Source organism: Salminus brasiliensis, chromosome 11, assembly GCF_030463535.1.
Source record: "Salminus brasiliensis chromosome 11, fSalBra1.hap2, whole genome shotgun sequence".
In the NCBI taxonomy this organism is placed as follows: Eukaryota; Metazoa; Chordata; class Actinopteri; order Characiformes; family Bryconidae; genus Salminus; species Salminus brasiliensis.
The window spans coordinates 11,704,537-11,718,794 of record NC_132888.1 but is presented as its reverse complement, the minus strand read 5'-3'; the positions used below and the strand labels follow the sequence as shown (position 1 = coordinate 11,718,794).

General features: G+C 39.6%; 1 protein-coding gene across 1 annotated transcript in view; it reads right to left on the bottom strand.

Annotated features, from left to right (window-relative positions):
* Positions 1-4,813: 4,813 nt before the first annotated feature.
* Positions 4,814-14,258, bottom strand: part of ptgir (prostaglandin I2 receptor) — a 42,606-nt gene continuing 33,161 nt past the window's right edge. The window contains exon 3 of the mRNA XM_072691016.1: positions 4,814-8,259. Within this exon, the coding sequence (XP_072547117.1) occupies positions 7,981-8,259 (279 nt within the window). The 3' untranslated portion in view covers positions 4,814-7,980. The remainder of the gene's footprint in view (positions 8,260-14,258) is intronic.

Sequence of the window (14,258 nt, the reverse complement as noted above, 5' to 3'; positions counted from 1 at the left end):
GAAGGGCATGGTAATGAGCTAAAATGCTTGGAACATTTCCTCACTTCTTTGTAAATAAGCGGCTGATTGCTTTAACATTTGTTGAAGTCAAAGTGTGCTATTGACTTTCGAGTCCAGATGTTCCATAAATAAAAAAGCAGCAAAAGCAGCCCATTTCGAGTTCATTGTTTTTGTGATGTGATGAAAACTAACACATTTACATGTATGTGCCTCTTCAGCCTACAGCGGTTTAGCCCACATTGCTTTTTGAATGAGGCACAGTGCACAGCAGCCAATCAGAACAGAGATCATTTACATACACTGATCAGCCATATGTTTAGCAACACCTGTCTAATATTGAGTAGGTCCCCCTTGAGTAGACATGGACTGGACAAGACATCTGAAGTAGACCCTTTAAGTCTTGTAAGTTGGGAGGTGGGGTCTCCATGGATCTCATCAATGAGCCTTGGGTGCCCATGTCCCCATGTACCTTTTGGTAAGTACTGAAAACCCCTACAAAGATCTTCCTGATGTTTTGTAGATGTTCTAACACAGGGCCACATCACAACGTAGCCCTTGTCAAAGTGCCTCAGATTTTTATGCTTGCCCATATTTTATGCTTTTAACACACCACCTTCAAGAACAGACTGTTGACTTGCAGCCTAATAGTCAATAGCTAATGTTATGGCTAATCGGTGTATGTCAGAGTAACAAAGGTCTTGAGCCCATATCATGAAAAAATTAATGCAAAAATTTATTAATTCAATCATTAAGTTAATTAATTTATGTCACAACACAATGTCAACACCTCGTGTCACCGTCTATTCAGCCTACCACAGTTTAGTCCTGCCCATTCACAATTACACAACTACAACACAGGGCATCCAATCAAAAGCAGAGCTCATTTATCTTACATCAGTCTTAAAGACACAGTGACAGACAACTGTTAAATTCTAAAGAATTATAATAGCTTATAAAAAGGCAGTGTCAAAATAAATCATACTGTTTTTGGAACATAGAACCACACAAATGTGGAGCCCAATGCAAGACAAATGTAACACGAGCTCCCTTTAAATCAGGAGTGGGCAATTCTGGTCCTGGAAGTCTGCATTCCTACACAGTTTTTCTGCTCAAACACACCTGATTCAACTCACCTGTTAGTTGCCAGCTTTAGAAGGTCTGTTAGAGCAAGGAAATCAGCAAACTGTGCTGGACTCTGGCCCCAGTTGCCCACCCCTACTTTGAAACAATGGGTTTAAGGTGTTTTCAGTTTAAAGTATGTTCTTGTTTTGATGTTTGAGTTTAGGTGGATGTATGAGCTCTGAGTTGGTTTGTACATGTGTTGTTACCAGGACCCAGATGGGCTTCCAAAATGGGCCCCACCATTACAGCCCTTTCTAATCTCACAAGGGTCCCCAGCATGCTGACTGGGTAAATTGTATAACATAGCAACTACGAGTATTTCAGTATATAGTCCCCTTTTAGCTAAGAGTGTAGCTGGAGTCTGATATAGAGCGCGGGTCTGTTTCAGATTATGAATTATTCCCAGAATAGAGAATCATGCATTGTAAAACATCCAGTAATTGGACTGAGGTCAGAGAGAGGCACTGGGACGTGTGATGACTAGTTTCTTAAAGAAAGAATGACGTCTGCTCCAGGCATCATACCCGCCCGAACATCTCTGCGCCCATTACTCATACAAAGATAACAACTGTATGTACACGATGCACATGGTCCTAATAAACATTCATAAACTATGGACCTCACGCTTTCCTAATGATGCCAGTATTTGAAATGGACTGCAGAGCTAATTGAATTGCTCTGACTCATGGAAATGAATAATCTGTAAATTGAACTGCAATGCCATAGTACAGCCATGCTCAGATCATTCTGCTCTCCTCCCAGCTGGCCACCAATGTTGATAGACATTGTTATCTGGTTGAGTGACGGTTGTGGTTTTGGGTGACTAACCCTTAACGTCTAAAGCCAACGTTAGTTTGATGTAGAATAGTGACAACAGCTGATCTTGGTACTGATGTTAAGTAGCCAAAACCCAACATCTTCCAAACACCACATGCCAACATCATATGGGCTTGAACCATGAGTTGTGAGATATGGTGACCAAAACCCAATGTTTGCTACTTTAGAATGTTTATGTCTATAAAATGTGAAATATTACCATTGTTACACAGTGATTTGTTGTTGGTTTTAAGTCATGAGGTTAAATAACCAAAAGTATGGAGCTTGATGTCAACCCAATGTTCGTTTTTGACAGATCCATTATACAGACAAAAGAAAACAAAAAACACATCAGTTTTTATGTCCAGGGAAGGCTTACTACTAGATTTTCTGCTGTGAGGATTTGATTGCATTCAGCAACAAGAGTGTTAGTGAGGTCTGGATGTTGATGATCACCACCTCACTTCATCCTCAACTCCAGTTCATCCAAAAGTATTGAAGATGAAGCACCATCATTTCTTGCTCCACAGCTCAATGCTGGGGGGATAAGTATTCCTCTAGCCCACCCCTGGCATTAGACATGGTGAAAAAAGGTTTACGTTTATCTGCTCCAAAGAGTCCTATTCTATTGGCAGTACTTCTCTACAGGGACTAGACAATCTGTGTGTGAGCATTTGTACATCTGTGTCAGCAATGGTTGCAACTTAAAGTACAATGAACTTAAATGAGTTAATTGAAAGGGATGTCCACAAACATTTGGACATATCGTGTATGTGACTTGTTTTGATTTTGAGTAACTAAAATTAACAATATGATACTGTATTATACTAATTTTGCTCCTGAAAGCCTGGATTTTGTTTTCTTTTTTATATCATGTAATAAAACCAGCAGCTTTTTACAGTGTGTAAATGGTTCATAATGAATGGACCAATAGAAACCATCCAAAATGACCTGCAATGAAATCTTTAACTTGAATTAAAATAAATAACATTTATTCTTTCCCTGCTAAAATGATCATTTCAGATATATGAACAGCGAGTGTTCGTAACACTTTAGAAAATGCTGAACTTTCCCTTTAAGTAGAACTTGTTGTCAAACAACAGTTATCTTCACTTACTTGCTCATAAGTACATCTGGGGAACTGCATACTGTCACGCCTGCGTATTTGAGCTGTGGGCACGAATGTAAGATTGTGCTACGCATAACTGACTACTCTTCCTGGTCCTACAAGTCGTTTACTTTCTGTCAGTGCTGGCCAATACTCAGGCACATATAATGATCCCCATGCCACCATGCCTGAAAGCACTGATCCATTCTACTGTTATTCAGCAGACCATGTAACTGATGAATCCCCAAACCAACATGCCTCCTGATCACTGATAGTGAAAGCTGCCCAAAGGTGCCAGTGCACAATTTGCAATCATTTGCAAGTCTGTGGAGCATGTCTGGGTGCTTTTTTTGTGTCTGTCTGACTTTGATTTAGAAAAATGGGATCAAGCACAGACATAATTGCCCGGGTCTGTTTCAGATTATGGAAAACAATGTGCCAGGGAGTCACTTCTGATGGAATGTCAACAGGCAACAAATTGATGGTAAACATATTAACATTAACATGGCAGGACGCTAAGCACATGGTCATATCATAATATTATGACCAGCCCTGGTTTGGAATAAACACAGCCCATTTTATCAGCTCCACTTACCATGTTGAAGCACTTTGTAGTTCCATAGTTACAGACTGTAGTCCATCTGTTACTCTGCATACTTTGTTAGCCTCCTTTCACTATGAGCTGGTTTTATTTGAGTGGTGGGTCATTCTCAGCGCTGCAGTGACACTGATGTGGTGGTGGTGTGGTAGTGTGAGTTGCTCTGGTCGAGTGGATCAGGTACAGCAGTGCTACGTTTTAGGCACCTAAGTGTATAACCTGGATGTATATGACATCCAACATCCCAACCTCACTAACAGCCCTGTTGCTGAAAACAATCAATCCTCTCAGCAGTGCTCCAAGGTCTGGTAGAAAGCCTTCTTTCCTGGACAGTAGAGACAGTTGCTTCAACAAAAGCAGGTATTTACTCTACATTACTTGTGTAAGGAACATGCATGTTCAGTGAAACATCATTTCTTGATGCCCAGGGGCCAGGCATATTTACTGCTATTGTGATTGTGATGTGTTATATGTGTATATGAGTTTAATAGTGTTCATAGTATTTTACAGTATGCATTATAAAAAAGCTATAAAGTTATAATATTTTAAATGTGGCATAAAATATAAATTAAATATATCATAAACCTATAGTGTGTGTTTATGTATGTAAGAGAATGAGAGTTTGAATCTATAAGCCATATTTCAGCATAAATACCCTTCAAGCTCAACACATCACTCAGCTCTGTAAAGAGACTGACCTATGGGAGGAAGTTGGGGCCAAACTTGATAGAATGATTAATTTGTAGAAAAAAAAGATTAACATGCAGATAAATTGGTATATATATATATATATATATATATATATATAAACACAGAACAATAAATTGGAAAAGCTCATTTGCTTAATAAAACACAAATATTGGAATAAATACAAATAACAGTGTAGTATTATTCATATGAACATATATTATTACACTATAAAAACTAGAATATAAAGTTATGGTATCTTAAATGTGGCATTGCTGATTATTTGTCACTATACCAACATATTAACCCTAAAAAATACAATATCATAAACTTATATTGTATCACGGACATGTCTTGAAGTGCTGTGATGCTGTTTTTCCAAACTGCCTTTCCCTCTAAATCCATAACAGTAGCTGTTTTCAGCTTCTCCCACATATTGTCTGCTGGTGTTTGTGTGTTCTCTACAGACCAAGGCAACCGCATGATTTTAGGAAGGTTTATTTCTATACAGCTCTCCATAAACAGGCAAATAAAAATCTCTCTCAACACTGCATGAAAAACTCCATATACACAAAAGAAGCCAAGTGCAAGTCAGCATGAGAACAGTTTTACACAACACTGCACACACACACACCCCCTCACACACACAATCACACACAGTTACCACATAGCCAACCTAACATTTCCATTGCAAACTGCATTCACTCTTCTAGCAGATATATTTACAGTGAGGAAGACGGTCACAATCAGGGATGTCTTAGATACTGGGTCCAATATTTGACAGAAATGATAGTGAAGGATTGTTACATGTTGTGTGACAATGTACATTTCGGTATTATGGATGCAGCCTTCCCTGTAAAGCGCACTAAAGTTTACGTTTGCTGTGGAAGGTTTGGTGGCCGTCTGTAAACTCTCCACTGTCGATATCAGTGCCTACTGCTTCTTCAAGAACAGTATATACACAAGCATCAGTCCAAAGTGATAGCAACCACATTCCAATACAACTTCACCCATATATGGAAGGTAGAGGTCCTGCTATTTGTGAATCCAATTAAGCAATCGTTTTACAGGCTTCCAGAAAAGTCAAGAAAGCAGCCATGTGGAAAGTTTACCGTGATCGTTTTCTTTTGTGGAAATGGAACTGTCCCATGAGTGGATTGGAAAGGTTAGGAAAACGGCAGACATTCCCTCAAATCCACCACAGAAATGACTGGGAAGAGTTGAACAATATAAAGGATTGAGACCACATGTTGCACAGTGTCGCCTTTCTTCTTTGTCACATTACAAACATTGAACCACACGGACCAACCGATCGGGTAAAGGAAAGTGCAAATTTCTTTGTCTGGGTTGACAGACCTATCTTTACAGAATGTTGTAACCATGTATTTAAAAATAACAAACAACATTCGAATAAAACACTGTAGTTCAATACCATGGTCTGAAATGATACTATTACTGTACAGAGTGCTAAACTGTCATGCGGTTCAGTTCAGTATCCTAATTAATCAAAGGACACTGCATGCTCTAAAGTGAGGTATTATACAATGGCATGGGAGGGCTGATGGAGGGCTGTCCTCTTGAAAAACGTGATTCAGACCTTGCTCAATAGCCCCTTTTAATCATGAACTTTTATCCAGCTACACAGATCAGCTATAACATTAACACCTCCGTTAATAAGTAGAACTCCTGTAAGTCATGTAAGTTGTGAGGTGGGGGCTCTATGGACCGCATCAATGAGCTTAGGTGGATACACCTGCCGACAGTTGTACTGCCCAGAACTGCATATCAGAAAACCCCTCAAGACCTGCCTAATTTTTTGGAGAGGTTCTGACCCAGTCATCTACAGCCATCACAAGTGGCTCAGATTTTTATGCTTGCCCATTGTCCTGCTTTTAACACCTTCATCACCTTCAAGAACTGACTGTTCACTTGCTGCCTAATATATGAGTGTTTTTCACTTCATCTGTCAGTGGTGCTAATGTTATGGGTGGGTTGAATGTGATCATGTCAAGTCGAAGATGAAACCCTAGTAAAGTTAACCCAGTAATTTACATTCTTGAGACTTGTACAATTCTTGGAAGATTACTGGGAGGGATTATAGAGATGCCAAAGTTGAACATGTCTCAGACATTTTCATTTTTACATTCTTACAGTTCTTTTAGTTCGTTTAAAGCAACATTGCGTAGCAGTTTGCCTTAAGAAAAAACAGCTTCACAATTATTTTGAGGCTCCACTGACTTGTCATTGCCACTCAGGGCTGGAATGCTGCTACTGCATTGTGTTGACCTTTCATGCGGATGAGGTTAGGTCTTGTATTAACAGGACGTTTATGGTATCAGTCTGTGCTTCCCAGTAAAATACAGAGTAACCCCTTAAGCCCTGTGTATAGGCCCACACTTCAGTTCTGAGCTACACTATTTCCCAAATTAGCAACAATTTCACAAACCCTAAAATAGATCTCTGTGGGACTCCACAAAACATGCTAAACTAAACTGTTACCAAATGATTCATAATGGATTCTGCGTTAAGACTAATAACTGAAAAATGAACCTAGTGTTTAATGTGTTAAGAGCTATAATGTGTGAATGTGTGTGCCTAAGCATGATTGATAAAGTCCTGGGTTTTGAGCATGAAAGGGGCTAACGTCATCTGATACAACCAATCAAAGTCTTGAGAAGCAGTATTGTAAAAGCAGCCATGAAATGAACTGACGGCAGTAGTACTTGCCTTTGTTGTGAAGGTGGCGAAGTATACAGAACCACTTGAATGCAACATAAGACATAAAAACAAATCGTTATTGGTCCTTGTGTTTGGCAAGAGCAGGCGAGTATTAAGTCACTACTACAAGAGAATGTGAAAACCTATTCAGTTCAAGAAATTCTTTGTAATGTGACTTGCAGGCACCAGATTAAAGGATCAGCAACTTTTTTCATTTCACGTCAAGTAATATTGTAAATGGACATTTCTTGATTAATTATCCTATTTAATGTACTGTACAGTATAGTATACAGTATTCACAATGGCAACTAGTCTTTGATCTTGATCTTTAGAGTACATTCTGTCAGGTCCTTACTATACATCACCTACTTTACACATGAGCTGTTGAAACTGCCCTATATGAGTTTCATACAATGGACCATTTGTTTATTTTACAGTGTAAACACCAATATTTCTGCCTGTAAAGCTCTGAAGTAATGTTCAATGCTCACACTGGACAAAAAAAAAAAAAAAGATTCAGATACCTGACTCAAATGACTCATAACTGCCTCATGAACCAAACATATTAATATATATAGACTTTGCTGACTGTGTTAATGTAATATACTGTATTCATGAGGAAATAATGAAACACATCTGAACCAGATAAACTCAATGCTCTCTTTTTGTCAGTGTCATCAATGACGGGAATAAGCCTGGTTTGTGCTTCACATGCTGAGGTATGTACGCATAGGCCTTTAGATCAAAATGTAGTCTTATATTTACACTCAATTACACTCATTCTTTTTACAGTCTGTGGTACTGTACAGCACTGTGTATCCCTTTCACATCCTAAAGTTCTTAGATGTCCATGTTCCTCAGCTTTTCATGCTTCCTTAATGCATTAGAATAGTATTTCCATACTGAAGGACAAGCTCCACATCGGTGTTCCTCACTGGGGAAAGCTCCTGTAAATCTTGCTCTGGAGAGCAGCTGAGTCTGCAGGTCCTCCACTTTGCAGGGGAAGCGACAGGGCGGTGTGGGGTGTGGCCTTCACCGCTGCTTTGCTAAAGTGGCAGCGGAAAAATGCGCGAATGTTCTGGAAGACTGACTTGCGGATAATGATGAAGACCCAGGGGTCCACCACAGGGTTAAGTGCATAGAATCGGAAAGCCAGAAGATTCTGCTGGTCGTTGCCAGCAGGGCTGATCGAATTGACAAAGCCAGAAATCTGAAAAAGAGCAGAGAAGAGAGAGTACAGTTATAGTTGGGTGGGAGTGATCCGTCTATGTTGGTTGCTGTAGGTTTGTGTAAGATTTTCTCTTGTTCGCAAACTGCAGACAAGATGAATATCACTGTGAATATTGCAGATTGTTAAAAATGCCTACAGGCTGCATTTTTTTATTTCTTTCACCGTCTAGTTTTGGTAAGCCTGTGCCCAATGCAGTCTCAGCTTTCTGTCCTTAGCTGACAGAAGTAGAACCCAGACTGTTTAAGCACATCTGCCTTGGTTGGACGTGCCGTGCATTCTGAAATGCGTAGCCTTTCTGTCACATTTTATCCTATCCTATCCTGCAGCTGCATGATTTTATACATGGCACTGCTGCCGTATGATTGTCTGATTAGATAACTGCATGAATGAGTGGGTGTACAGGTGTTTCTAACAAATTGCTTACTGAGTGGACATGGTTCCACATGACAGCAAGTGGTTAAACATGTCTTAATGTACATGATGTACATGTGGCAGGTGAAAAACCAGACAACACAATGCAGTGAGACAACATGCTGGACCAGTTTAACCATATAACTGATACCACAGCATGGCAATTAATCGTTAAAACAAATTAAAAGGACAGATCTGTAATGTTATGGAGGGATTTTCTGGACAGAATGTTAAAAAAAATATGCCAAAACTCCAAAAACCTTAACTTTCAATGTAAGTCAATTCATTTGTTATGTCCCAATTCCTTAAGTCCTAGTCCCTAGGTCATTTTGGAGCATTTCTATTGGTCCATTTACCAATTTCTGAAGTTCTGACACAATGTACAGAACACCCGACAGAATTAAATGTTGTCTAAAATGTGAAAAATGGCAAAATTGGACATACAGTTTTTTTGCGTGACAACAACAATGTATTTGTTTGTGAGGAAACTAAATTCTGTTAATGACTTCGAAGGGCAACATGCACACGCAACATCTGTCCTCGTTAAGATGATTGCCTGTGTAGCTGCGTATTTCCTGCAATAAACGTTCAACAGATCAGGACAGTAATTATGTTTGTGTCCTGGCTTAAATCTTTAGCACAGTGGTGTAGAGGAGGGTGTATTGCTGGGCCCTGGCATAAAACTAATAAATGACATGGAATTAACGACAGGGTGGAGGTCAGTACAGATGTGTGTCCAAACAGAAGAGTTCCCATTTCATCATATGATATGGCATTTCAAGCGTGGGCTGTAAAGAAAAAAAGGAACGTGTGGCTGATGCTGAATGGCAGCAATTAATCTTCGCATGAAGCGTGTTTTTTTGGATTGCGACATGGCCAAGGTTGGGAAAGTCATTTGTTTTCAGCGAACTGATGGAGAGCACATGTTTTGTGTGGAGATTCCCAAAAAGATGGTCTGGTTTCAAATCCCAATCCACACGTAATCTTACTTTCACAGCCAACTTTGCTGTAGAAAACAAATAGAAAACTCCTCTGAAACAACAGAATCCTGAAGATGAGGAGTTCAGTGAGATCTCAGAGAACTGTCCTTCTGTCCTTCTCTTTAACATGTGCTCACTGAAGTGTTTCAGTGAGGGTCTAGAGGATAGAAGAAGCTGTTCGGGCAGCTTTTACAACTACAAGTTTCTCAACAAATTGGTTCTGATATCAAAATGAGCTTTTAGCCACTTTTCAACTTCAGTTTTAAAAACAGAGCCAAGGTCTGGAAAAAAGACATGCTTTAATTGTCTACTGACAATCTTGGCAGCTCAACTTCAGGATGGCATGGTGGTACAGAACTCCAGGGGCCTGAAATTGTGGAAAACAGCCTGAAAAAGCATGTCTGTGAGGAGCTTGGTGTGCTCCCCTGGTGTGTGGGTTCCACTGGGTTGCCTCCCACCTCCCGACAATGCACGGTAGATGAATAGGCTATACTAACTTGCCCCAGGTGTGAATGAATGGTGTGTTTGGTACCCTGCAATAGAATGGTGACCTGCCCAATAATTCCAGGTAGGCTCCACACCCAAAAAGAAGATGATCGGATTGCCAGCCTTTAATTACAAAATACAAAATGCAGCCATGAGACTGCTTACAGGTGCCAAGAAACAGGATCACATCATTGTAGTTTCAGCATCACTGCGATGTCTCCCTGTCCATTACAGCAGCCAGTTAAGATACTTTTAATTGATTTTAAAGTTCTTAATGGCTGATTCCCGTTCTACACTGCTGACTTGCTTCACCCCTGTTCTGATCCTTAAGGTCAGCAGAACAGGTACGTCTGGATGTTCTGTGGCCTTGGCTAAGGCTAAAGCTTAAGAGTGACCATGCTTTGCTGCTTGAAGGCTGTGGAGCTGTTCTTTAAATATTCAGAGTGTCTCGTCTGGTATTACCTTTAATTCAGGACTTAAACCACACTTGTTTACCTTAGCATTTCGAATTATGAATAGTTTAATTCTTTTATTTTACGAATTGGTCCTTTTTTAATGTTAATTTGTTGGTATGTTGCTTTATATACTAATAGTTCATTTATGCCTATTATGCACAGTTAATTAGTTTGTTTTAAATATGTTCATTGGTGGCAATGACAGATATTATACTAATTTTACTAATTTAACATACTAATATATTGATAGTATATAATAATATAAAACTATATTAATTACATGATTTTTCAATTACACATTTATATGAATTATATAGCACTGAAAAAAAACAAATGCATTTTGTTAAAAGTGCAAATTCTTTTATTTGAATACATTTGTCATGTATGTATTTGTTAATAGAAAGAAAATAAGTTCTGTTGATTTTTTAACATCTAAATGTCCAGGCTTAAATATGTTAACATGTTAATGTACTTCATTTTGTAGCTATGTAATTAATTATGCATTATTGTAACTTTCTGCACTGTAAGCTGTTACATAATAAAATGGATCAGGGCCTGCTCTAACAGACACACAGTGGCCAAGAGACTGGGAAATACGTCTTCTCATATGGGCACTGTGAATGCTTACATAAATCTGCTCTAGAGAGGTTGGGGACACTTTAGACCACACTGAATATCAACTAATCTCGTCTCAGAGGAGGTCAGCGTCTGGACACCAGCCTAACCGCCGGTGACAGAGTGCCTCTGGCTTTCTGTGTTGTTTGTGGGATAGGTGGACGGATGACATCATGATTATCTTCTCCCGGTCGCAGCACCTGTGAATGTGGTTGTTTTTGTGTATCCAAACAGAGATACGATTCATCAAGTCCCTTCAGGACTTGGCCTGAACGTGGGCAGCAGGAGCTGCTACCGCTCTCTCTGTTTAGAGGAGACGTGTGCAGCTGCCTGTGCACTCCGCTCATGCCTGATGTCATTGTTTTAGCGGCAGAATACACCGGGCAATAAAACATAACACTGAAACCTGATATTTGCGGCAGAGTTTACTGGAAACCTTTGCATAGCCAGGCGCACGCCGAAGGCCGAACTGTCTTCTCTACACAGCACACAACTTCTCTGCACTTAAAATGCAGTTATTTAGGGTGTGGGTCATTATTAACATAGCTTGCAAGATGTGTCATGTCCTGACAAGTTGCCAGTGACTACAGATCACATAATGAAAGACAAAGAACTGTGCAGAAGCAATACTGTCATTAGCATCACGTTAAGATCAGGTTTCAGACTTAGAAATGCCTCGTGCTTAGCAGCTAGAAGTCATAGATATTCTTACTGGCAACAAAAGCAAAGTAAAACTTGATTAAATAATATCTCACTTGTATTTCATTGGAACAAGCAGAGAAATCCTGTAAAAAATCCATTTTGAACTTTCAACTGATACTATGTGTTCATAAGTAAAGGATTTCTTATGATTTGTATTTGATAGTTTGATTGTTTTTCTACAGCCTTATTTTGCCATGTATTTGTCATTTGTTGACACTGAAACAAACAAAAAATGTAAATGTAAATAATAACATAATATTCTCTAATAACAATGTTATTTACTGTGTAATTGCAATAAATTATGCAAAAAAGCAAAATGTCAGAAATCATACATTTTTAAAATTAGACCAAAGAAATACAGTTTTTTTGGTTCATTTCTGGTTCAATAAAATGTTTGATGAACCTTTTTTAAAGCTCCTCAAAGTTCTGTATAGGGATGCCCTGATCCGACCCATTGGTATAATATATTTTAATCCCATTCTGTGTTCGGAGCGCATCTGGTGTCCTCAAGGTGCCATTAAGAGACATTATTATCCAGCAGGCAGCAGTGCGAATGTTCTCAGCAGGTAAATAAAAGAGTGAAACATGAAAACAGACCACAATACCTGAACCTTTCTAAAACTATCATCTGATCTAAACTGTGTGACTTTATTATTTATACAAACACAAAGATCGGATCGACCGGGAGCATAATAACTTGATCTGGACAGCCCTATTCCACTTTTTCCTGTACATCCCCACCAATAACCATTTAGGAACCTTTGCTTTAGTCTAAGAGTTTAGGTTTCTAAGGCTTAGTTACTACCTCTGTATGACTGCAGTTTGAATATGGACAAGCGTTTTATCTTCCAAAGAACATCTTCTCAAAAAGTGTGGAAAATGTGCTCTTATCATACCCATTACACCCATGGAGGGCAACTACAATTTACATCAGCTAAGTGATTTTAATGAGAGTGTCACTGAGGTGTCATACCATCCAGATTAAGTGCCACCCTAACTTCTTCACAGTCTAAGTGTGAGTGGCCTGGTACCACCGCATCTGCACGACTTCACAAGACGCAGGGATCGTCCTCGTCAAACGTTGTCAAAACAACTCCACCAAACATGCCCCACCACATTCCCCTGCCTGTCCTGCAGGCCTCATATGGTCCTCAAGAAGAAGCTCTTTATCCTGCGGCGGACTGCAAATCAAGTTCCGACAGGGCCGCTTGGGTACAAACTACAGGACCTTCACTATCACATCTACAGAAAGCCACAAAACTGCAAAGACCTATGAACATAGCATGGCTGACAATACACAAAGCCCCAAACCACATCCTAAGATGGCATACATCAAGCATTTGCCTTTAAAAGTACTTGGAAATGGCATAAGTAGATAAACAGTAGTCTCTGAGATGATGTTCCACAAGGAAATGGTCTTTGCAGAGAATACTTTGTTAACTTAATATGTTAAACAACAGTGAACAAGTAAACTAGCACCAGGACCGGGAAGTCAAGCCAGCTTCAAATGATAAAGTTCATTCAAAGGTTCTCCTGACTCAGACTGTTTGTTCTGCATCTCAATTTGCTTACTGTTTATTGCCATCTGCAAGTTAGAGCTTCCCCTATCACAAGATTTAAACTTATGATCTCACGCTGGTTGAGCATGCAGTTAGAGCATTGTCCAACTGCAGAGCTGTGAAATTACACTGTATAGTTCTGAGTAAATTTACCTCTGTAATCAGCTACTTCTGTAATCATTTTAAGTTGGCCTGCTATGGTGAGAGGACTGAGTCAAAGCACCTTCAAAATGGCAAACCTAACAGCATGCCCAAGGTCAACAGGGTGACAGGGAATTGGATGTGTAAGTACCATCAATGTGCAAGGCAAACAAAGGATATCTTATTACTTTAGCAAGTCAGAACTGGCTAATGGTGGTTATGGGAGGAATGTGTCACAACACACAGTGCATCAAGACCTACTTCATATAGGACTGTGTAGCCACAGACCAGTCAATGTACATATGAGCATCAGAAGAAAGTCATGTGGTCCAATGAGTCACATTTTTTACATGACTTGGACAGTCTGGTACATGTGCCCCTTTCAGCTGTGGAAGTGATGGCACCAGGATGCACCTTGAGAAGAAGACAAGCCAGTGGAGGAAGTGTGATGCTCTGTGCTGCTGCTAATATCATGGTGCCAGATACAAAAAAACACCCTCAGATATCTTGTAGATTTCATGCTTCAGTGGCTTGGAGCTGTTTTGGGACATTTACATTTACATTTAAGGGCTCTTATCCAGAGCGGATTCAGAGTGCTTCGCTATTTACCCAAGAATAACCTTAGCTAG